This window comes from Cephus cinctus, unplaced genomic scaffold, assembly GCF_000341935.2.
Source record: "Cephus cinctus unplaced genomic scaffold, Ccin1 Ccin1_scaffold0160, whole genome shotgun sequence".
Taxonomy (NCBI): domain Eukaryota; kingdom Metazoa; phylum Arthropoda; class Insecta; order Hymenoptera; family Cephidae; genus Cephus; species Cephus cinctus.
In genome coordinates, this window is record NW_014332886.1 from 2,322,623 (window position 1) to 2,347,358 (window position 24,736).

At 45.8% G+C, this 24,736-nt stretch overlaps 1 protein-coding gene across 6 annotated transcripts in view; it reads right to left on the reverse strand.

Annotated features, from left to right (window-relative positions):
- LOC107263792 (nucleolar protein 4-like) overlaps positions 1–24,736 on the reverse strand; it is a 42,440-nt gene that overhangs the window by 9,575 nt on the left and 8,129 nt on the right. The window contains exons 2-5 of one of the 6 annotated variants that reach the window (XM_025081154.1): positions 10,004–10,090; positions 5,983–6,037; positions 3,868–4,089; positions 299–633 (exon numbers count right to left, since the gene is read on the reverse strand). In XM_025081154.1, the coding sequence (XP_024936922.1) occupies positions 299–633; positions 3,868–4,081 (549 nt within the window). In that variant the 5' untranslated portion in view covers positions 4,082–4,089; positions 5,983–6,037; positions 10,004–10,090. Of the gene's footprint in view, positions 1–298; positions 634–3,867; positions 4,090–5,982; positions 6,038–9,646; positions 9,928–10,003; positions 10,091–24,736 lie in introns of those variants that run through there. The other 5 variants (XM_025081152.1, XM_025081151.1, XM_015731366.2 and 2 more) reach the window with 5 other exon arrangements.

Genomic DNA, 24,736 nt, shown 5'->3' on the forward strand with positions numbered 1-24,736 from the left:
AGGGAGGGTGGGGGGTGGGGGGGTGGATAAGAGGGACCGGCGCTTCTTGCCGCTTTACTGTTTTACGCTACTCCAACGTAATTGGTCCTTTGTTACGTGAGAAGGTAGCCAGGTTTTCTCTAGCCCTTTTTCTTATTTTCTTTCTTCCTCCCACTTAATACGGGAATGCGATCCGTTACGTATGATCAGGACTCAATGACTATACCGGATATCGTGATCGAATGAATTATCACACGATGGATTTATGGAGACGTTATTTATTCAATTTTTGCTTTTTTTTTTCTATTAGGATACTCACATTGAATGCTTTTAGACGCTCAGGATCGTGATGTCTGGGGTCGAGCCTCTCGTCCGCATCCTCGTCATCGTCATCCTCGTCCTCTTTATTTCCACTGCTACTCGTCTCGTCGTGAGCACTTCCTGTACCTTCACCACCAGCAGGGCTGGACTCTCGATCCCGATCGGAACGAGACGGCGTACCCGAGGGTGCTGGGGGTGGTGTTTTTTTCAGACCCATAGCGTAAGACGCCCACAAGGAGGCCATGTCTTCGCTTCCGACGCCAGCGACGCTTCCCAGACTTGGAACCGTTCCCGACGCCAGATCGCCCAATTCCGACGTGCCGTTTCGCGAGTCTGGAAACAGAACGACCAAAGATTTTGCCATTAGCCAGAGGACGTTGGGAGGCTCTATTTGGTTTTACGAATGTTGTAAACATTTTTTTTTCAATCTATAATAATACCTGTCCTGTGCTGTAATCAACGAGGGGATACTTTTTAGGATTTATTTTTTTTTTACTTTTTTTTTTAGACGCCGGTACTCAGACTACGTTTGCACGTAATCAATGTATACCACAACATCATGGAAAGAGGACACTTTTCCTTGCTACGCCGTGAACGTCTTTCCGAAATCAATAACCTTCGCGGCGAGACACGTGGGTGGTATTTATGCTATACATAATAATGATAAACATGGTGCACGTTCGGGTTCGCGTGACGCAACTGATTAGGGGTAGTCGAGAGATCCTAAGGTATTATTTCGTATACAATACCATACCAATTGAAGCCGGAGGTTTGAATAGCGATACTGTTCATTGCTTTAAACGATCCAATGAACTTCCTAGTTGTAATAGGATGCAAGAAAAAAAAAATCATATTCCCCCTTAAAAAGTGTCTTCAGAAATGGATTTTGGAATTCCTCAGAACCATAGACCCTAACTACACAGAGTGTCGGGGCACAGATTAAAGTTACCAACTATTCTACCTGACAGCTATAACAACTATCTGAGAAAGCAGCTATACAGTACTTCATAGCTGAGTTCTCTGTCTCTCTATCTCCCTCTATCTCTCTGTCTGTATCAATCTCTCTCCCATTCCTGAGAGAGAAGCCGAAGGGGTCAGGACCAAGAGTACTCGCCGTCACTCCTGGTGACGTTACGTGACCGTTACGTGACGAAGCACGCTCCGTCACGGCATACAGAATTTAATTGGAACCCCTTGAGTTCGGCGATGAAGCTTGAAATCGTGACTGGTGGTCGTTCTCGTGGACATCATCGTCACCTAACCTGCATAGAAAAATATTTCTATCGACAAGACAAAAAAGAGGAAGGAAGAAAGATAACCCATCACCTTTTGAAATGAAGGCTTTGACAGTTCGCCTATTAAAAAAAAGGGTGGGGGGAAATAAAAACAGAATCCACAGCTTTTACCAAGGTGTCGGGTACCTACCTCTACCTGTCTACCTACCTAAGAACCAGCGGCCCTGAAACTGGCTGCACCTTCTCCCAGTGCACACCTACCTACATACGTGAAGGTAGGTAGGTACGATACCTCGCATCTAGGGTACCTGGCCTCCGGCAAGCGAATGGAGGTGTATCGCTAAACGAGGAAAGGAGCAAAGGAATAAAGGAGGTAGGATATAACGTGTACAAGCTATCCGGCTAGAAAGCCGGTTACCAATCCCAATCCCGTGGCTGGTCGAGTTGAACCTGAAATCAGCTACCAGCATGCCCCACCCAGTGCTACTTCATCCTCTCCGTTCTTTCAGACTCTTCCCGCAAAGGAAACTGTTCTCCGGCCGCAGCCAACCTCACCGCAAACAAGGAAATTCTTCCTTTATGTATATATATATATTTTTTTTACTTCGTCTGTTCCTCTTATCGAAGCACTGAATTTACATGCGAATAACAAAAAAAAAGTCATTGAGACCGTACTATTGAATTTTCTCATTGAACTATACAGTACTATTACGATCCAGTCTGAGGACATACCTGATATCTTGGATCAACCTGCACAGAGTACTGAATGATAGTGCGTATACCGCCTGAAGATAAATTGATCTGTTGTAAGATCTAGTATATTGGATCAAGGAGTCCGGATCGCGAGGAGCTTAGAAAGGCGTCATGTGTGGTATTTCTCGGAGAAGATGCTTGATTACGCAATGACAGGGGTTCCAGTGGACAGCAAAACCAGTTTCGAATGCTATCAATATCGCCGGAGCTCTGCGTATATACAAAGATACCAAGATGATGGTATAGGAATAAATTGCGTGTAACGACACGAAGCGAAATCATTATCTTTCTTACGGTTACCTAATCGAAGTAGCTCGGCGTCCCCCTCGGAATTGACATAGCATAGAGATATAAAGATCGCGTTCGTAATTACCGAATCCTTTTCGGACAGTTTATACAAAGGAGCAATTCGTCCGATCGAATTGCTCTGACAATAATTCACGTGGCATATCCATTGATAAAACTCCCAAAGAAGACGAATCGCTAGAGTGACGCCCAACCGTGAAATTGAATTATGGGAAATATTATCCGTCGACTTTATGGTGTCTCCTGGCAGGACGTGAGGCTACGAGAGTTACGGCCCATTTGCCGAACCAGTCGAGATGAAGTTAAGGGGCTCGTCTGACGATTCAACTGAGAAGCAAGAAAGGCTAAAGACTTGTCACTTCTTTTTCTAATGACGTCACGCTACTCCCGTGGGATCTTGATCAAGGTCACTCGAAGAGTCATTCGCTAGTGTTCCCATTGCTGCACCTATTCACAGCAATGAAAAAAAAAGATACTCGAGAATCTATTTACAGTGTGAAAATTTGTTCCAATCGATAATACGCAATAATAGGATCAATTACATTATAAGATCATTGGGACGCCTTGCAAACAATTCAAATAGTGATTCAGAGTGATCACAGTGGGTAGTCAAATATACGGGCTGCAAATGTGCACCAACCCTTATTTCCTTACAGTATCCTACCCTATCCTCTCATCCAACTGTACTGATTGAGGTATTCTTTCATCCCCTAACGCGTCATTCAATCCCCAACGCTCCCTCCTCCCCTTACTTGACTCACTGGGTCTATGCGATGTATATACATATATAGAGGTCGAGATGGATTTAGCACGCTTCTACCCTAGCCCGGGTATCTACTCCCACCCTGTCATCACTCACCAAAAGATATATTCCGAATCTCCCTTTCAACCCCATAAGTATCCGACGCGTTGAGACCCATTAGTCACCCTTCCGTTGACGATAGACTTTACGACCTGAAAACGACTGCATCTTCTTGCAGGCGACAACGGTATCGCTGAGCAACCTGCGTCAACCCCAAACAAGCCCAAAAACTACGACGTTACCGTATCGTTGAAGAATCGTCTTAAGGGGACAAAAATGGTAACTGTCGAACATAGCATGATAAAGGTGAGAGAGTATAACGCGAGAACACAGGCGGGAACGAACATGAGAGAAAAAGAAATCTTGATAAATGGAATGCTCAGCGGTTCCCGTATTACGTGCGTATAGGGTAAAACCGATATAATAACGAAGATCCCTGTTTTATAACTGACCCGAGAAATAAGGTGTTACCTGTAAGTGTGGAGTTGTTAATGGTGTTGTTTGCCGTGGAAATGGCCGATTGGCTGGTGACAGGTGTGCCAATGGTGGTGGCTGTGGTTGTCGAGGAGTTATTTGGCGAGAGGGCGGCCGTGGCAGCCTGCGCCTGTGCCTGAGCCTGAGCCTGCTGTTGAAGGTTATAATTCCACGCGAGCAGCATCAGCTTCAGCTTATCCGCGTCTTTCATGAGCGCGCCTGCCGAAATTAAAAGAGCCAATTGGTTTTCAGGATGACAACTGTCGTTGGTTTTGGAGACTCGCCTACTTTTCGAGAATCGATATCTCTTCGTGCGCTTACTTATCGTTATCGAGAAAATGGGGATCCTGCGGTATCGCTTATCTTATAAAAAAAAAAGTCTTTCGCCGATACGATCGCAGTTCGCAAAAAAAATTATTTTCGAAAATTCGAATTTTTTCAACCTTACTATTTATATAATCGATTTCGCATAAATTTTCGTCTATACGCCAGAATCATAGTAACTTTCTTGAAGTCTCTATTCATTGTGGCAATTTGCAAGGAGGATACTTTGGCAATCAATTGAGATAGGTAATTACAGGACTAAGGGAGGAGAGTGGGAGAGCATTTAGGAGAGGAATAAGGGGTGAAAAGGAGGGGAGGAGCGAAAATCGCGCATGCGCATAAGATTCAAGTCCCGTACGCAAGAGATTGCCGCGAACGATTAAACTTATACCCGACTCGTAAATCTCTCGCGAGAGTCTCGTGCGCCTCGTGAACGTCACGATAATAGAGGACAGCCACGCTCGCGATTATTCTTCAAAGAGTCCCGCCGATTATTTTTCATAAATTACTTGCAAACTGTGCGTCATTTCATTATGAAAAGAGAAAAGAAGGCAACGACGTCCTCGGCCCACGCGGTCCAGAAACAGTCGAAAAATCAAAGAGACGCGACGAATTTCGTGACTCGACAACATCTCGTAATAATTGAATCACCGCATTGTACACATTACTGGTTTGTAATATAAAAAAAAAATCTATACGGATACATATACAATTTTTATTTTTTTTTTTTATTCAAGATCAAAGCAAATTTTTTACTGGCAATCTCGACTTTACGCGATTTTCAAAAACTATTAACCATTGCAACCCCAAATTCTCGTGGTCTCCACAATAGACCTCGGGCTTCACCGTGTAACATCTGATTGTCGCACAGATCAGTCCGCTCCTACAGAAATAAGCGCATTCAATATATCCAAATCATTAAATTATGCCAATTAGCGGGGTCCGCGGTTTGCCCCGATCATAAATGCGAACGGATCAAAACCAAATTAGTGAAATTAGTGTGACGGGCATACGCGCGTAAGCCCTGGTGGCGAGGCATGTCCGTACCGCGGCATAATAACGATTAATTAATTATTAAATCATTGCTACCGGACGGGCTTACGTCACTGCTCATAGGTCAAGCCCCGCAGGTCGCCCATTGGCATTTGATTCGCCTGAAAACCGGTAGGAGCGCGATTTGCGAATGAAAATGGCTTCCCGTACGATGTGCGTATGGATTTCTGTATACCGCACCACGACCACGCACGTATCGTTAATGCGTGTAGTACGTGTACCGGACAAGTTGTTGTTTGGTGATTCTCTTTGAAATGCACAAGTACGTTCCAATATCTGCAAATATACATATATACACATCACAAAGTATGCTTCACGTTACGTGTATATTCGGCTGTATAAAACGTCGCTTGATTTTACCACAAGCGAATGCCTAATACCATGAATATGGAATGCGCATTAGATTGGCCCTGACTGACGGGTCGATTTATAAATAAAAGGGAAAAATGAGGAAACAACACATAAATCGCACACGAAACGATTCGCGGTAATGGCAGCCTTGAATCTGCGGTCGGTAAAATTCGCAGCACGGTCGGTAAGATAGATGCTGTGATATCGAGATGAGCAGCGTGTTGAGAAAATAAATTTTTTTGAAAAAAAAAAAATATATACCGAACGACGGCCTTGTTGGGAAAATTTGATCGCTTCGAAATTATGGGCTGACATGTGCGTTATCTTATCTTATCTAGGTAACGATTTGCGCATGAGGTTTTTAGTATCTATAAATGTGCTCACTTGAGTAGTGGTCGTCTTCTGATATATCGGCTGGTTCCGGTGTAGAAATATTCTCCTGAAACAGATATACCAAAATGTGGCGTTAAACGTTATATTGCATTTTTTCCATGTACACTCGGTACGTCTGCTGTTGGTCATACAAGTTTATTGACGTTATGGCGAACAATCCCTATGGGAATCTGACCGACTAGTGGATCATATGAATGCCCTGATGTTTTAACCTATATGAAGGAACGTATCGTTTCTGTATGAAATTAATGGATTTTACTCGTTGAAAAGAACGGGTCGCTATTTCGCAAGAAGCGACTCTGTGGTTGTATGGGCGCAGCCTCTCTATCTGTGTCAGATCGTGTGTTGCAACTTCAGAAGGTCGACTGGTATTCCAGTGCGTACCTATATCTACCAGTACGGTCAATTGATACTGGTGAACTTTATCTAGCGCCTGTTTTTCCGTAAACGGTGAAAAATGTTCGGTGTCGCGAACGAGTGAAAAAAGCATGGTGCGCCATCTATAATTGCAATGCAGAATTTCTAGGTACCGCGAATAAAAAAAGATCACCCGATATATCTCGCGCGAGACAAAATGTATCCGCACTAAGAGCCTATACCTGTAACGCTTGCGTAAGGCGGGATTCGTTAACGTGTTAAGAAAGTTTGTCAACTTCTCTCATGGAAACGTAAGCCATTATTATAAACACAGGTTGTTCAGGAAATGGCTAATTTTCATGAAAATTATAAGCACGTTATACTTGGCGCGAGATTCGTTCGAATCTCTTGTACAGGAATTGGCTGAGGATCTAATAACCTATGGAATTTATCGACTGGATAGTTCCGTCTACTCGGTGTGTTTTACTTGCGTATATTTAAGAAGGGTAGCTACATATATACCATCGCACCAATCCTCGACATAAACCGTTGCAGAAAATATTTAAAAAAATAAAAAATTTTTAATAAACCCAGTACTATAAGTATATAATAATATTATACAATAGAACGCCATGCCGATCCGCGGCACGGGCTACCGGGTTAAAACTGGTGCCAGGTTCCTGTGACAAGGAAACCACATCGGAATGGTGACTGGCTCTCTCACCTACGCACGGGCCGCCCCACTTCCGGCGGATGTCCCCTGATAAATGAGAATCTCACTGTACACTCGGTCGCTCCGTTGCGCACACCTACGAGTCATCGCAGCCACCGTGTTACTCTTATCTCTCTTCACTTTCTCATCAGAAAAGAGCCAATTACGAGACCCCTCAGAATTTAGGCTTCAAACAGTCGCCGTAATCAGCATGGGCTCCGAGGTCACTCGTGTAAATAGCGCATGGATAGTTAATCATTTTTTTTAAAACTATCAATCCATTCATTCTCGACGTTAGAGTACGTACATAAGAACGTGAATGACGTTGGATCACCACGCGTGCCACGCATGATCCTCAACGTGGGAACCAGGTCTATCGAAAGAGTGAAGTATAGAGATACGTAACAGCGAGGATAACCATGACGAGTATCGCAGACCTGTCTGGAGTAATGGCGGACACGAAGCTCGCACCGTGTGAGGAAGGGGCGGGGGGAGGAGGAGGAATCGGGGTAACGGGCCAGGGAGAAACGTGGAACATTTGTTTAGTTGGCAGCAATTAAGCCACTTGGCGGCAATTGTTTGTCGCTCAGCAGAGAATTCCGCTCCCAAGCGAGCTGCTTGGACCAGCAGTCGTTATATACCGACTCCACCAACACAGCAATCCCGACGATAAAGGCGAACGAGTTGCCGGGGTTAGGGGTCAACCGGGTCCAGTAGCCGGTGGTACGGTCTCCGCCAATCACCGTTGAGGAGGCTACGAGCCACCACTGGATGAGATGAGTAGAGACGATTGTCTTTTGTTTCTCGGGGATAGAAAGGACCATGGAGCACAATGCTGACTGGTCCTTGGTACTATGATGGGACTATGTGATTATTCGACGCTAACGGTGTGCCGTCTAGTAGGTACCTTGCGGATAGTGCCCAAGCGTGGTAACCATCCTGGACGTTATAGAAAGAGAACGAAGGTCGTGCCCAGCCGTGGGCTGCGAACCGCGTAGGGAAAGAGAGGCTGAATTGGAGCCGTTATGAAGATTGCTCGACCTTCCGTCTGACTGAGTGGTTTATTTGGTTAGCTTCGGGTTTGGTCGGATGCGTAATGGCCAAATGATTGTGGGCTACCGGTGATTCCGTCTACTTCGCCAGACGAAATACCTACTGGTTCGCTTTTCCCGTTAATTCAGCCAAATACGAAGCTCAATCACGACTCGATTGCTAAGAGGAATTTTTGATCTGCCTACCTACCCACTTGCTTGGCACTTCGCTCCTTCCAGGAATCATCGTTCAAGGACATTGGTCTTCCGTAGCCTTTGGTAACGCCGCTTGGGATCTAATCTGATCAGGCTGCACTGTCCGTGTATTACTGATACCAGAAGACAGAGCAGTATAGTTTACACATAGCCACGGTATCTGTTATGAATGCAGAGTGATCCCTGGGATCTCGAGTTTTTCAGAGTTCACGGTTATCGAGAGCGTCGAGCGAGATCAATAATGTCGATCGACAGTGTGACTGATTGACGCGCAAATCAACTAAAAGTGAATGACGTTCAATGGTAAACTAGAATATTATTTGGCTCGCGTTAGCATTCGAGAAACATCCTCGGAGCCTTGCGTCCTGAATCTTTCCCTTGCGTCACATCCGGTCGCGCCGATCAAACGCAGAAGGTGTAAATGGAGGCATTTATAAATCGGACTTCCATTCGGCCGAGACTCACGAGCCGTGGTGCTGTTTATCGGAACCGAAGCGTCACTCGTGAACTTCTCTTCTGGTACCTTATTAATAAGATCCTCTTTCGTCACTGGGTCGAGATTGAAGTAGTCGAGGACTGAGAGAAGATCAAGAGGATGAAGAAGATCGCACTGAGTAAAAAAAAGATTACTAGACTGTAGGGGCCTTCTATGCCTGGAGAATCCATATGAATCAGACTGATTTATCAGCATCACGTACAATGAGTACAGATACTACTTGAAGTTGGCCACTTAAGGAACGTTCCTATAGTATCTTTGAAATACTTCCTGGCTCATGCTTGCAGTTATTTATTACGACGATAACTATAGATAAATAATTCAGATTGATCTTATCTACCGATAAGCGTATCGAAGGAGTTTCTCGGTGATACGAGGATTAGTATTACCATGAAGAGCTTGGCATTTACGACGTGCGTGTAAATGGGGCAGGAAAAAAGGGGCCCCGTGACATCATCATGTACGAATGCGTCGAGGCCTCAAAGCGACGTAGCCAGGTTGCGTCAGGAGAGCCAGAAGATGGTTAGAGCACCGATGAGTTGGTGGCATGTAGAAGGAAGTGTAGGAGGTGGAGGAGATGGAGGAGAAGAAGAAGCATGAGACCAAGAAGATTGAGGATTAGGCGGCAGTAGTAGGGTAAAGGAGGGGATGCTGATGGGGTCACGATACCCGGGATAACCTCACACGTGTGCGCCCCAAAAAAAAAGAAAAAAAAAAAAAAAAACAAGGGCGTCGCCCAGTTACTTCGTGAAATAGAGAAGACACGTCGGGTACCGAGTGTCAGGGTTTACACAGTCTTCGAAAAATTCGTTAGCAGACGGTAAAGCCAAAATGTAGTTGTACCAACAAAAAGCACACGTCAATTCTCCTCGAATAGTAGCCACGCCGTAATGCTATTTCTCGACCGTGCTCCCTGAGATTCTTCGTTCTTCCCAACCGGTAGCTTGGCAGCCCTGCTGATGTTTCGTTCCGCGCGGCTGACGGTGTCTGCCGTGCCCGGTTGGCTACCTTACTTGACCCCTGCACAACGAGGGACAATTGGGTGTAACAGTCTCCCATTCGTCTGTCCGCGTACATCGTCCCTAGATTCGTATGTCGCCCCCTTCGTTCGTGTTTCTCTGAATCCTCAGCCGTGTAACGCATCCATTATTGGCGAGCTGTGTGTGCGCTCGTTCTTGTGTCAGACCGACTGTGGCTTACTTTGCGTGAGAGGAGACGAGGAGGTGTAGGACGCGAAGGAGTAGACACATGTGGCGTCTAAGTGAAGTCGCCGTGTGTTCCAACGAGCTAAGAGACAAGGAACAAATATTTTTTCTATAGATCAAAAAAACAAGATCACCGTCCCAACGATATCTGTGGATGATCGGATCGTCGTCCGGATGATTAAGAAAATGATCTGCACGCGCGAAATGCTCAAACGGACTATATCGTGCAGACCGTAGTCTTACGTAATATGTACTAACGACTGTACTGTGCGTCTGTATGTGAAGGTAACGGAGACGACCGGCGAAACCAATTCCTATGGAACATCGGGACGCTGGTCCAAGACGCGTTGCAGAGGCTTCAGGTCTTGGGCTGAACTCACATATGAGAACCGGGCATCCCAGGCTAGGCTACTGCCAGGGAATATTATACTTGGCGATGACGCGTACATGCTGCGAGAAGGCTGTCTCGCCTCGTCGGGACTTGAGAGTCTCTAGGGGCAGATGAGGAGTCGGGAGGTGTCAGGGTAGAGGATAGGAGGCTCGCGGAGGAGGAGAACAACGTGGAACGTTGGTACGTGAAAGGAGAGAGCGAGGAGTAGAGAGAGAGAGAGAGAGAGAGAGAGAGAGAGAGAGAGAGAGAGAAAGAAGTTAAGAGGGAAGCAGGAGACACAGGCGCCGAAGGTTTAATCAGAGGGGACCATCTGCATCAATCTCCCCCTTTGTATGGATTGCGGTAAACGTCGTGAACCACGGTGGACCGGCGACTGTTACCGTTGAATGGTAACCGCTGAAGGAGGCTGTTGCCGAGTTCGATCGGCCTTGACGTGCGAACCAATGAGGAGCTTGTGTGTGTACGAGTAAAGTCTGTCTTTTAGACGAATAGACGAAGAAGAAGAAACTAGTAAATAAAAGTACTCTACATAGGAAAATAGAATACTGAAATATCTTCGAAAAATGTAAAATTTTATTTTTAAATAAATTTACGGACTTTTAAAGCTTTTGATGGAAGATCATATTTCTGAAAAGTCTCATTTACAGGGCGTTAAGCCATAAACGTAAGAGCTTGATAAAATCGAACCGAATTCTGTCCTTGGCCACATGCCAATCAGCTGATATCGGCAGTCCCACCGCCAGTTTCCTCGCAACCATGAATATCTACCACGTAGTGTCTGTCGCTAGGAGGTCGCGTACCCGATGCATTCCCAGCATTCCTGATCAGCGACTATATACCTTGCTTGAACAAACTTCGCATCACCAGCGCCTAATACTACCTTATCGACGTATTCGTCTACAGCAAGTATCGAAGCGTGTACGAAGTTCAATGAATAACCAGTGATCTAAGGTATAGCAAAGGCCATATTCTAGGAACAGGAAGGCTGGAAAGGGCCCGCCGTTAAAGGTCTCCGGTTCAGTTTTATTCGTCTTGGAAGTTCCTACGGATTCGCAGAGACATTCTCGCTGGTACGAACGGTGCCAGACGCGTGAGGTATTCTAGGACGGTTCGCCAGTTTCAACGGCGCCCCTACAAACTGGAATACTGTGCTCTATCAGAGGGGTCGAGGAGAGAAAAGGGGTGTCGGTGGTCGTAATGGAGGAGAGCTTGAAGGTGCCTAGGGAGCTCGGAATGGTGGTTGTGTTTCCAGGCTTTGCTCGAGGGGGGAGGGAGGGAGGGGGTACCTCCTTCCCGTCTCTCTCCCCCTTTCGCAGACCACTCCTGCCCCCATTTCCCCTGGCATTGGGGATTTTTTCGAGGGCTCGCCGAGCACAGAGGCGGCACGGAGTCGCCAGCCTAGCAAGCAAGCAGCCAAGCAACCAAGCAGGCCGTGCTGGCCCTACCCCTCGGCCATCCGACCGTCTACTCGACCCACACCTACGGCAGAGGTCGATACACGCTCCTCCGCTTCGCTTTACTTATGCTCTATAAGGGAGGACACGGTATGGAGCTAGTGACGAACACGAACTAACTCTTGGTTTAACTTAGAATCAGAACAAATGTTTAGAATCATGGATCATAGCCTAACTTCGCTGCATTCGTGATACGTGAGATGTGTATAGTGACCAAAAATAAGAAATTTATTGACTAAAAATTTCAACTTGCCCATCAAAATATATGTACGAAGGGCATTGAGATAAAAAATTTTGAGGTAACTATTGTTTGTTGGATAAGTACAGTCATAGCCATCGCTAGGTACATCTGTGGAGGCATACAGCCCACGGCGGCTTTTATATGGGAGCAAAACAAGATACGATAGAGTACGAGGAGTGAGAGAAGCTGAGAAAGTGGCGGTAGGCGGACGAGGTAAAGAAAGAAAGAGTGACGGAGAAGGGAGATGGGGGAAGAGGAACGAGACAGTCCAAGGAAGAGTAAGAAGGGTCAGAATGGTCAGGAGTGTAAAAGAGAGGAGGAAGGTGAATCGAGTGAGACGATAAAAGAGAGAACGAGGGAGATTCAGAATGGACAGAAGTGGAAGTCAAGAGTCCTGGAAGGAATTAAGAGCTTATTCGTAACAAGCACCGTGATGAAGATCCTGTGGCAGCGCCAGCCGTCTAGGGAGTTTCGAGAAATGGTGGCAGGAGAAACGGAGTAAGAAAGTACTTTCCCCACTTGGCCGACTTTGAAATTCCGATCGTGCGCCTAGCCGGTAAAAAGGATGAAAAAAAAAAAGAAGCAAGACGAGACGCCAGTATCTCCCGAAAATCCCACAGACAAGTACCACTACAGAAACGACAAAACTTCCTAGAGTTAAATCTCTTTCACGACTACGGCATCTTTCTCTTATAACAGTCACGAGCAAATTAAGCTCTGTGTAACTAACTGTAAACGCAGAATACACTGCAGAGTACACGAACCCCAGTGCATTAGTACGTTATTAATTTTCAAACATATTCCCCCATGTCCATTGGTCCTAGGGAATTTTTTTAACCGATTAGATTCCTCCATGAAAAACGGAGCCTCGGCCGTCTTACTCTCAAATTAGAAGTAACAATACCCGTTATCACTGCACACAGGCCATTCACTCCACGAGGCTCTGACGTGATACCCCTTTTCAGGGGGTTTCAAGTAAACCCCAGCATCTAGAATCCTTAGAGCGAATCTCAAGGAAAGGCGTCCTTTCAAGAAGCCACGATAAAAGGAAACGGAACAGCGTTGTGGGTAACTACGGAATCAACGCACAAACGTTACTCGCCTCACCGTCCACAGGTCCCAGCGTTCAATTCCAAAGAGTGGCGAACTATCAAGGATAGCCCAGAACCTGGTAAAGACATCCCTGTCCTGAGGGTATCCCTGTGTACATTGTGTAGAACGGCAGCGACTACCAACATTCCCCCCTTACAGTGTCGCTTGCGTCATAGTGCCAACTCGAAGCAACCCTTTCTCGACTGAGAAAAGTAACTATCGCATAAAGCCGGCAACCCCGACAGTTTGCGAGGGATGATCAGTCTCGTGGAAGCATAACGGGTTGCGAGTTACGACGGAGGCTTAAACTTTTACTGGTTCAGGAGCGTCAGCGTCTGGGGTGATTTTGCCTTGGTTACTCACCACCCTTACCTTGCCTTACCCCATCGCAGAGCCCATCCCATCCGGTCCCCTAGCCGCCCGTCCTATCCTATCCCATTTCAACCACTGGCTTGGTATAACGCGTCATCCCATACCCCCCAGGCTCCAATACCTCTGTACCGGTCCATCGGTAGGTACTAGCAGGATCCCCTGCAGCATTCTATCGTCCTTTTCTCTCGCCGCAAGAGAACGAGAACTCTCCGCTCGAGAGAGTCTCCTCTTTTACCCACTGTCTTTCGACCGACTTTACCATCACAATATCAAGGAGATAGGCGATAGTGCTTTAGGGTCGTAGGGTGCGGAGGGAGCATGGTACCGCCGTGGCTCCACAACCCCCTCGTGTGTCTAGCTCGCGAGGGGTTGCACGCCAGATAGGAGGGGTGGTAGATGGGTGGTACGAAGTGCCAGCATCCTGGCGGAAAGGAACGGAATGGCAAGGGTCTCTTAAACCGGCAGTGAGATTTTATAGGAGTTTATCTTCCGGCGATGGGGATGCTGGATGGGAAATGGAAACGTTTCAAAATTGCTACCGGGTATTTTGTATGGATGGGTTAAGATGCGTTCTCTCCTTACCTCCAACCGATCGGATGATTCTTTTCGGAATTTCTTCCGTTCCATAGAGTTCCGGAGGTCTGTCCGGCAGGAGGGATGGTCGTTGAATGTCGCTTATAATTTTTTTTTTTTTTTTTTTCGTATACCCCTCCGAGAGACGATATGCTCACTGTTCTTAAAAGAACCCTGTTCAGCGGGTATTGTAAACTAAGGGTACAGTCGGTGTACAAAAAACAAACAGCCACCCTCGGCCGTCTTCCTGCTGCGGTGCTGGCAACGTTTGGTTCTGCGGGTCTTGGTATTCTACTGGCACCCTAAATGCGGGATGTTAAAAGGCTAACAATGTCTCGGGGTGGAAGTGGCAGTTGAATTTTATGGTGGTCTATTTTTCCGGCTGCAGGGCCTTACACGGTCGCCCTTTGCATCTCATGTGGAAAGATTCTTGTATTCCAGTGACGAGAGTTTGGAGCACGAACTTCAATCCAGCAACAGCAATACCGCCATTGTTAAGGGGTGGTGGTACTATTATAACATAAGATGGTCCATTGTTAAAACACATTGAACTGTGCGGACGTACTTAAAGAACCACTTGAAGTTCGGCTTAAAGAAAAAAAAGTCACTTTTACCAAAAGCAAAAAAAAATGTATCTTGGCAAGCAGCGATGCTGTAACATTCGATCGTTGTAAGGCGTAAAAAAATAAATCAAGAAGAAAAAAAATACTCGATGAAATTTTTTTCCCCACATTGCAGAACCATACGTATCTTAGTTTTATGCGTTTCAGCGAGTTGTGAGCATTTTATGAATGGCACACGGTGCATCCTCGGATAAGATAAACGACGACGGAGTGCATTGCAAGAAAAGAATCTCATATAAGAAATCAAGTCCAATATCCAAGAGATACGCGAAAATGACAATCGCTGATTCTAACACACGCCCAACCCTCCTGACTCCCACCATATAACGCGTACAGAAAACATCAAATAAAAGACTCGGCAACCGCAAGGGCGTCATCCGTCATACAATCGTCCATAAGAGAATCACTAAAAATTCCCAAGGGTGTAACTCCGTTCGATCATGTATACAAAATCGCACCCTTAAACGTAATTCCAGCCATGATCACCGATCCATCCCAATAACCTACACAACAGGATACATACACCCCAAAACTGACATACTCTACGTGCAGGATCCAAAGAAACAAAGGAAATACAGATTTAATCTTCCAAGCCATATACCCCCCACAATAAGGCATCATATCGAAAGATCTCAAAAATACGTTCTCTCCATCACATTTCTCTTAACAAGTAAATGGAATACCTTCGAAACTGAAGTCGGAATGAAAAAAAATCTTACGATTCGCGAGTGTCTATAGCTAAGTGCGGAGCCGTAAACAAAGTGTCCAGACTCTCTCGTGTGTCATAAGCGCACACCGTATCAGGCTGTAGTAACGCATCATGCGTGAGGCGCACCTACGTGCGTGAGTACGAGCGTCTCTCACGCATCGCGTATGTACCTGATGTTATATTTAAACGCGACTGGACGGTCGCGAAGCGACTGACGCGCACGTAAGATGCGCACACTGGCGTGGAACGGGAAGATAACCCATGTGACCTTCCCCCCCCCCACCATGTAATAAGCCAGTGGCGGCGCCGAGGGGTAGTGGGGGCAAAAGGGTTATAGGAATCGTAGAAGCGAAGTGGGGATAGTGTTGGCGGCCAAAGCATACACGTGTCAGAGAGAGAGAGAGAGAGAGAGAGAGAGAGAGAGAGAGAGAGAGTAGCGGAACAGGGAGAGAGGGATGCATCGACGGAGGGGACACTGGTATAAAAAGGGAATACGAGCGGGAGAAGTGTGATAAATTCGTAGGAGGGTTACCGTACGTGCAGAGGCCAAAACTCAATGAACTGCTATTGATTAGCTGCTCATTTTATTCCGACTCGTTCTCATGCGGGACACGTGACGACGGCTCGCGCCACTCACTCACTAAATGGCTTCTCGTTCGATGCCTCGAACATTTCACTTATGCTTGCTTTTTCGTTTTTCCTGTCGACCGGCCCTCGGGACCGCTCGAACGGTTCGGACTGGTCGGGGACCGAGTCACGAGGGTAGTGGGTCAGTCATGACTTTTTGAAAAGGACGAGCCGAGCTTCAATGACAGTAGAGAAAGCGGGTCGGGTATATGGGATATTTTATAAGACAGGATTATCCGACAGGCGTAATAAGAGCCGGAATGCTGTATGGAATTTTCTTCTTAAAATACACTGTACACTTAGCGGACCCCAGGTACGCCTATGATTTGTGAAAGGATGGTACGGTACTGTAGCTGGTAAAAATGTATTATCGTTTCCTCATTGAGAACGTGATTCTACGTGTATAGTGATTCAGTGTACGGTAAAGAAAGACACCTTTATTATTTGCCAATATCCTGACTCCCACTTAGCCGAGAGAAAAAAATTGGAAAGACACCGCCGTGGGAAATCCAACTAATTTGTGATTTAATTTACCAGACCATTGGTCGATTTGGCCTGGTTCCAATGCTCGCGAGCTACGGAGCAATGTAAACCGAACGGAGCCTCGGAGGCCGAAGAGACTCGTTGGTTAGGGAGCGGAGCAGAGGCAAAGCGCGCGTGGAAAGGTGCGTTGTACTCAAACAAAGTAAAGATATAATTAGCAGCGAAAACAGCCATGCCAGACTGGTATAGGTGCGACCGGACTACCAATTGAACTTGCGAATGTACCGACACGTGAAACTTCGTGAAATTCTAAATCACTTGAATCATCAAAAATTCCAAATACCCGCATCGCGCGCAACAATGAATATATGCAGTAGCGAAGAAATTAAAAAAATTTTACATATTTTCATTAACAACTTGATTTTCATAAATCGACCTCGTCGAATCAATAGGGCCAATCAATTGCAATTAAACGTTTACACGATCCTATACTCTATATCACGCGATCAGCTCGGGGTGCAAACAAATGGTTATCAAAGCCAAGGAAATGACTTTCTCCATTTAATGTTAACCATTTAACGTTAACCCCTTTCGTGTCTCGCGTGTCACCGATACCTCGTAACCTTCGAAAACCATCGAACCGTCGAACCGATTAGCCGTGGCAACAGCATGAACATACATATACATACAAAGAAGATATATATAAAGGAGGCCAACGTAATTAGAAACGATATCGTTTGCATTATCCAAGGCAATGAAATATACATAAGCTGGAATATACCCAATTACCATAATCGATCAGCTGCAATGCTTCTCCATGTTCATCAACAGGTAAAAGTTTGTAGTAAATACGAAATTAAAAAAAAAAAGCATCACCGTACTTCATTGTCACAAACGCCCAAATGAATTTTGATGACGAACCCCTGCGGTGCAACGAGGCAGGCCGAAAAATACAAGGATAGAAAACACAGCGCGTTAAAACAGTGAAACTTGACGATGCACCAGGGCAACTCCTGAGTGCACATTTATTTTTAGCGTTTTCTCGTTTTTGCAAAATGTCCCGGGATGCTCTCTAATCCGAGCGTGTAACAAGGCGAAGGTACGAAATTGAAAAATTGAAAATAGCGCGTCCCCCATGGGGATGGCCGACGGATTACTCTCTGGCATTCAGGTTCTCAACCCCCGGCGCAGCCTTTTCATTCGTCCTTTCTCGTAATTCCACGTGAGCACTAAACCGCACTACCCCCGACCCAGCCCACCCAGCCGCCTCCCCCTCGCCCGAGGCAGCCTTTGCAATTTTCACACGTAATCTCCACATAAGGCCAACTCCTGGACATCCGCGGGAAGCCTGAAGTATTTTTGGCGCGCCATACTCAAACACCATTTTTGGTATACGACCAAAGCTCCGTACTACCAGGAAGAAAAATTGAGCACAGCGTGTAAGGAAGCAACACACTAGCCTCCTCGTACGTGCTTCGTATCACGTTCCTCGTAACCTTATCACCGATCTACGCGTGGCTAACGAATCATTGTATAATTGATACTCATCCGAAATGACAATAATGAATATTACCGTGATAACGAGCCGCGACCAGTGGGTTGAGAACCTACCGAGTCGAGACTCATTGTCAGAAGTCTTGGCATCCTTCGAGGAGTGGGCGTAACCGTCGCAGGAAGCGACGCTACGGTACTTTGCAATTTTGGTCACCGTGTATAATACGCCTCTGTACACTGAGTGCTAGTGTACATGCAGGTATAGATATACACGTAGGGTAAAATGTGTGTGGGATCGTATATAGGGTGTAGCTCTAATGTGCAGACTCCGTTGCGAGGGTCGGCTGAACGTGTATTCGCATTTGGAACAACGTGTACCCTTGTCCCCTTCCGCTCTCTCCTAACCACTGACTCTCTCTCTCTCGCTCTGTCTCTTTCTCGCACTAGCTCGCTCGCCTCCGTTACTCTCTGTCCACCTCTGTCCCGCCGCCCCTTTTCACAGACAGCGGAACACCAGAGAACCGCGTGTTCGTGACGGCGATAACGTTAACCGGGCGTACCCGTGTGCTACGTGTAATGCACTCTTTGTAGATGCACCGTGTGGACGAGCGTGTGCGTTTCATACGCGTCGTACGCGATATAGCACACGAGTGTGCAGTTTGGCTTCGGGGCCTCCTACCATTGTCTATCGATCTCCCATGTATGAAAATACTAGGCAGGCCTATGAAATTCGGTAAAGTTCAAAGAGAACCGTCCCACGCATTTATTCGCGTAGGGACCGCGCGTGAACTTGCACGTATGACTGTAATACCAGGAATGCACGTGGTGTACCAGATAACACTGGTGCAATGAGGATTTAGATTTTTGAGGTTATGACGTGTCCTCGCCGTGAATCGAGTGTCCAGTCCATTCGTGTCGCCCACATGTGCCATGGAGAACGTGGCACGAACGCTAAACGATGACACTCCGCCATTTTGTTGCACCCACTGACTGCCCACGTACACAGTGTAGGTACTCTAAGAAGCCTATATGGGGAAATTGCACGAAAGCCTTTTGTCGAGATTTTCGAGAAAAGAGAGAGAGAGAGAGAGAGAGAGAGAGAGAGAGAGAGAGAGAGAGAGGAGAGATTCCTTTGATGAAATTTAATGATTTTAATATGTTTTTAATCGGGACTCGTTCAATGCCGAAATACTGTTGGGCCGTTGGTAATCAGCAATTAATGATCCGAAATTGTACGAGCGCCACCGTGAATTACGGGTTATTGACATACGGGCCTCTGTGGCAGCAGAGTATTGGATGATAACGGGTGTCTCGAGCGCGACGGATTCAGCGCGTAGATTTCAATTAAAATTGTCTGTACCTAGAATCCTGAAGCGTCTATCAATGAGATACGAATTAATCGTTAAACTGATTCTATGATATCAAGGTCTTATCGAAATCCACCTATCGAGCGTGGAGTGCGATTCTTATGAAAAGCTATCGATACTCCTGTGTCTCACAGCGATGCCAGGCGTTCGCTTTATTATCGCTTACTTTGTTCAGATTAGTTTGTATCTCGAATCTCGACAAATAGTCTAATCGGATGACAAGTATAGTGATTTTATGGCAATTAGAGATTGATCCTAGACCTTCGTCTTCGGTGTTGAATACCGATTGATATTATCGATACTTGATTACGTTGAATGGAAATATTAAATATAGAAGCAAAACAACTTTTTTTTCTAATTTTATTTAATATGCAGATTGGACGATGTTAATTTAAGTTATTTTATGTCAACTATACCTTTTTTATATTGGCATTAATTGTACAATTGTAAAGATTATATACCGAGGGCAAATTTTTTATGACTTTCGGATTATTATTTGGGCGATTCAGAATCATGAAGATATTTCATGTATTTCGATTATATGACACCCTATATAATGTGATTGACGCCTTTGATGAGCCTTAAAATATATTTAAAGATGTTGATGACAAAGATTTTTGATAACTGAACATTGACGAAGCCTTACCTGAAAATGAAAAAAAGACATATTTAAGAACGGCTAGAATATTCATGAATTTTAATAAAGTTTGCAAACTCGGATTTCGCTCTCGGAGATCCGTGGGATTATCGATATTTAGCATTAAAGCATTAATTCACGACCGAAATTCTGGTAGCCGGGCAAATTCTGGGATTCAACTAAAGAGGCAGAGGACAAAAACGCGACGAATCTTCGGTAGTAAAGTTTTAATCGGTTCGCGGGAGTTTCGTCCTAAAAGCGGAAACGACGTCATTTCGACCGGACGAGAGCAGTGAAACCGCACGAGGACGAGAGCAAGAAAGAAATGATATAAGAAAAAAATAAAATAAAAAAAAAGTAAAGACCGATCAAAGAGAGATCTATCAATTTGTACATTCTCTTAATCTATATGCCACAGTCGTATAAGGACCCGCTAATGATAATTTCACATACGTCAATGAAACTTATCACGCACGGTCACATCCTTTCGCCGATCAAGCAACACACGAAATAAAGGAAATCAGTATCGTACCGCTCACTGGGTACACTAATTCAACTGTCAGGAACGTCAGTCACTCAGGATCGGATCGATCCTATCATTAAAACCCACCTATCGGAAGTCACGCATTACGACAGCAAGAAGACGGTCACTCGTACGAGAAAGACATAGAAAAAAATGCTACGGAACCTACACAAACAGCGAGCCTAACTCGAGTGCTGAAGAGAGGCTAAAATAATTCTGAACAATATCCAAGGATGCTATCCTCAGAAATTAAAGTCGTTCCCGCGGTAGAAGCCGGCAAGAAGATCGGAACGTTGGAACGACGGAACAGACAACCGAGATAGGATAGATGCGAAGTAAGGAGAGCCAGGCTGCCGCGTCCGGGCACTGAGAAAATTGTTCCAAGTTTTCTTTTTCCTCCTCTTTTCGCCTCGAATGGCGATAGAAAGTCCAGCAGCAACTGGCGACGCCGACGCCGACGGACCGGTAGGTGTCCGATCTCGCGTATCCTGCCTTCAAACTGGGACGCCGATACCTGGAGGCTCTCTTTTTAATATTGCACATCGAGTAGGTATACCTATACCTACTCCATACAGTGGAACGAGACGAGTTTGGTACCACTGATAAGTTCGATCATGGCGGACTGAAAGGTCAGGATCCATACGGACCTCCCGCGTGACGTAAAGATTTTCAAAATATGTAGTAATAAGGAAAAACAAAAAAAAATTTCCGAAACGCAGTTCCCTCCGCCAGACGTATATTAATTTCAAATTTCAAACTGGTACACTAAATTGTACTGAATTTCGTAAAACGATCGTTTCTAGTGAGAACACCCGGTAGACGGGAGACCGGTCCCACTCTTGTGGGATATACACGCAGTCTCACGTACCAACAGAGAGAAACGTGCGTAGCGAGTAGGTGCCTGCCGGTTCGCAGAAACAGTCGATTCTCCTTGCAGAAAGTTGACGGGAGGATTTCGGTGTTTTTTGCGCATCAATATTAACCACAATCGTTACGGGTGTCCCGCTGCGTAAGTATACACGGCAATTGGAGTAAAGTACAAATAAATATGTGATCCAGTCCCGAGGAAGCTGTTTCTCTCGTTTATAACGTGAGAGCGTTGGGATTGGTTGGACGGGCGCCACTAAGATTTCAATTAACGGTAATTATATGGCAAGTCTCTCCCGTTACTTCCCGTACAGTATCCCAGGACTTGGATTTCACTTCCACGAAGAAGACCCACCCTCGCCGAGAACTTGGGTGCCTTCCGAGTACTACGGGTAAGGGTAGTGCAACGGTATGAGGTCGGGTTATCGCAAAGCGTAGAATAAGATTCGGTCGCAGCTGCAAAGGCCAAAAGCCGCAGAGGCATATCCTGTCTACTGGTATCAGTCCAGTCGGGGCTTTTCAGTTACAGGCGCAAAAGAGGTAAAAGACGCTCGGACGGTGCCAGAAAGTTTTCCCAAAGTTCCATTTGCGGGTTAAGACTATAGGCACGGAGGAGGTCTGACGTCGTGAGTGGCCGCACCCCCCGTGCACGAGAAGACTAGGTGCATTTAATACCTAGCGGAGGATTCTTAAGAATTGGCCTGGATATTCAGGAGTGGCAAATGAAAGAAGAAGGTAAAGGGGACGAGGTAGGGTAGCTGAGGGTTGTATATATTAGGGTACCCCAATAGCACCGCCGACTCAGAAGCCTGCCAAATCCCTGCTTAGCTACACGTCCTATATATACATATATGGCACGCCAAGGGTAGATCGTAAGCCTTTACTTTTCAAGGCACTAAAAACCAACCGGACGTCGTCGGGATGTTGATGTGTTTTTGTAAAATGAGAAATGGCTCTAGACTCTTCGACCTAGGACAAATCACCTTGATAACACGTGGACGATACTATAGCACGTAGTAGTCGTATACCATCACGTGCTATACATAATGCACTATAATATATATATATAGTACCAATGCGTATACATACAGCAGCAGGGCGAACGCTCTCGTTTCTCAATTAGAGCCACGTGTGTAACACGAACTCGAAATGTCCTCGACTAATTAGTCGATAGACCATTGCCAATAGAGGGTTGACTCGCAGGGTCGTGATAACGATCGACCCCGTCCGCAAGCTAACTACGAGCCAAGGGTTGGTCTAGGACTATGATAAAACGTACAATCACTGTGTACCACCCTATACATCAAGCATACGTGCACTGAGTGCGTATATCGACGAACCTTGTGGCTTCACTCAGGTAATGGTAGTGCAACTCCCGAAGATTGGTAGCCGAACGGCGCCGAAGCTTGACGATTTAAAAGCCGAAGCATAATGAAACCAAGTTAGGTCCACTGCAAGTTTCTCTAGCAATGTACCAAGGAGAGACCGAGTATCCCATCCTCGTTCTGGGTATACGGTGCTTTGTAGAAATTGCTCCAAGTGGCAAGTATCACTAGCGAGTATTCATCCGATTCTCGAAAGACACAGCGCACGAATACTTGTAAGATTTCAAACTGAAGCGACTGATGGTTTCTCCTACGGATAAGTCGGCGGTATCAACTTGTTGCATTAATTACGACGAAGGGGGCAGGCTGTTAGGAATCGATTTGCTCGGGAGACTCGGAGGGTCCCCCTACGTGCGCCAGAGTAAATTTCATTGCCGCGTATAGCGGCTCTGTATGAGTTCTATAGAAAAATATGTATACCGGTTATAACTGAAGGAAGTTGGGAGTAGGGTTTACGTTACTTTTGACATTGGATAAACGCATATATATACAGAAAGGAGGAAAAAGACGAAGGTTGAAAATCACTTTTGAAGTAAATGGTCGGATAACCGCTCGTTAGGATTTTTTACCGTAAAATTGTATTTTTTTTTTCATTGAATTACCAAGTCGCAACTAATACAGTATGAATAAAGCATTATGCAGCTCTACCGGGTGGGTCATATTTAATGCATTGCTTCGTGGGGTATAGATATAAGCCAGAGGTCTATCCGAGTTTGAGCTTCCGAGGTACAAAAAAAATAGTCGCGAGAGAGGGGAGAAAAAATAAGCGTATAAAAAAAAGGTATTTCGATAAAATCTGTGAATATCATACGTCCAATCGATTTTAATCGAAAAGTTGAAAATCGTTCGAACGTCGACCAGTACCGTTTTAATTACCCACGCTCCGCGGCCAATTCCGATCCCTGTCCATATCCATTCCGCATATCTCTAATGTGTAACGTCCACCGTCCTATTCACTTATACAATCGAAAGGCTTTTAGCACAATTTGCCATCAATGCAATTCGCCGTTCAGTTGGCGCATCGACCCTGAAGAAAAATCAGTCGGTAACATCGATCAATCGCACGCGATTACAGTCAGCACATTGATAACGAGCTCCGACAGTTGTGCCACATCAAAAATCCAAAAATATCAAAGTCAATCCCACCAACCATCCTCCGTGCCTCTGAGCAGGAGACTTAGTACCAAACGAACCGAAAAAAAAAAAAAAAATACAAAAATCTCGCATGAGTGCAAAAACCTCGTTTTATGTGCTTTCAGCGAAGCGTGCGAGTCATGCTCCTCGAGAAAGGTGTTGCGGTTCGAGCATCTTTTTCGCTATTTCTCCCTCTTCCCGCAGAAGGCAAACCCAGAAGTGCTCACGGTGTAGGCGGTATAGGTACCAGTTCGCGCCTCGAAGAAATAGGTGTTCGTAAGAGCGGATACGTGAACCGGAAGCGGTCGGTAGCGCAGCGCCTGGCTACCGGCAATTACGCGGACCCACACGACCATCCTATAAACCGAGCGCGCCGTTTCCTATAAGCACGTGATGCGTCTCTATACATTATATACACTTACCGCACGAGGATGTATTACATACGTGAATACGTTATGTACATATGCAATTATCGGCACGTGTATGTAATGTACTTCTACCGCGACTATAATGGTATGGAGGAGAGAGCTCGGTGTTTCTTTCGAGACACAGGGTATACAAAATATACGTATACACATCTGGAACCACCCAGGACATCAAGAGAGGAAAAGGTGAAAAAAATAATAATAATAAAAAAAGACGTCGACTCAATTTTTTTTAAATCCCTTCTTACTCGGCCGTTCCCGGCCGCACGGCTCACCTTGATAATACGAGATATCTCAAACGAGTACACGGTGGACTACACCGGGGCCGGGG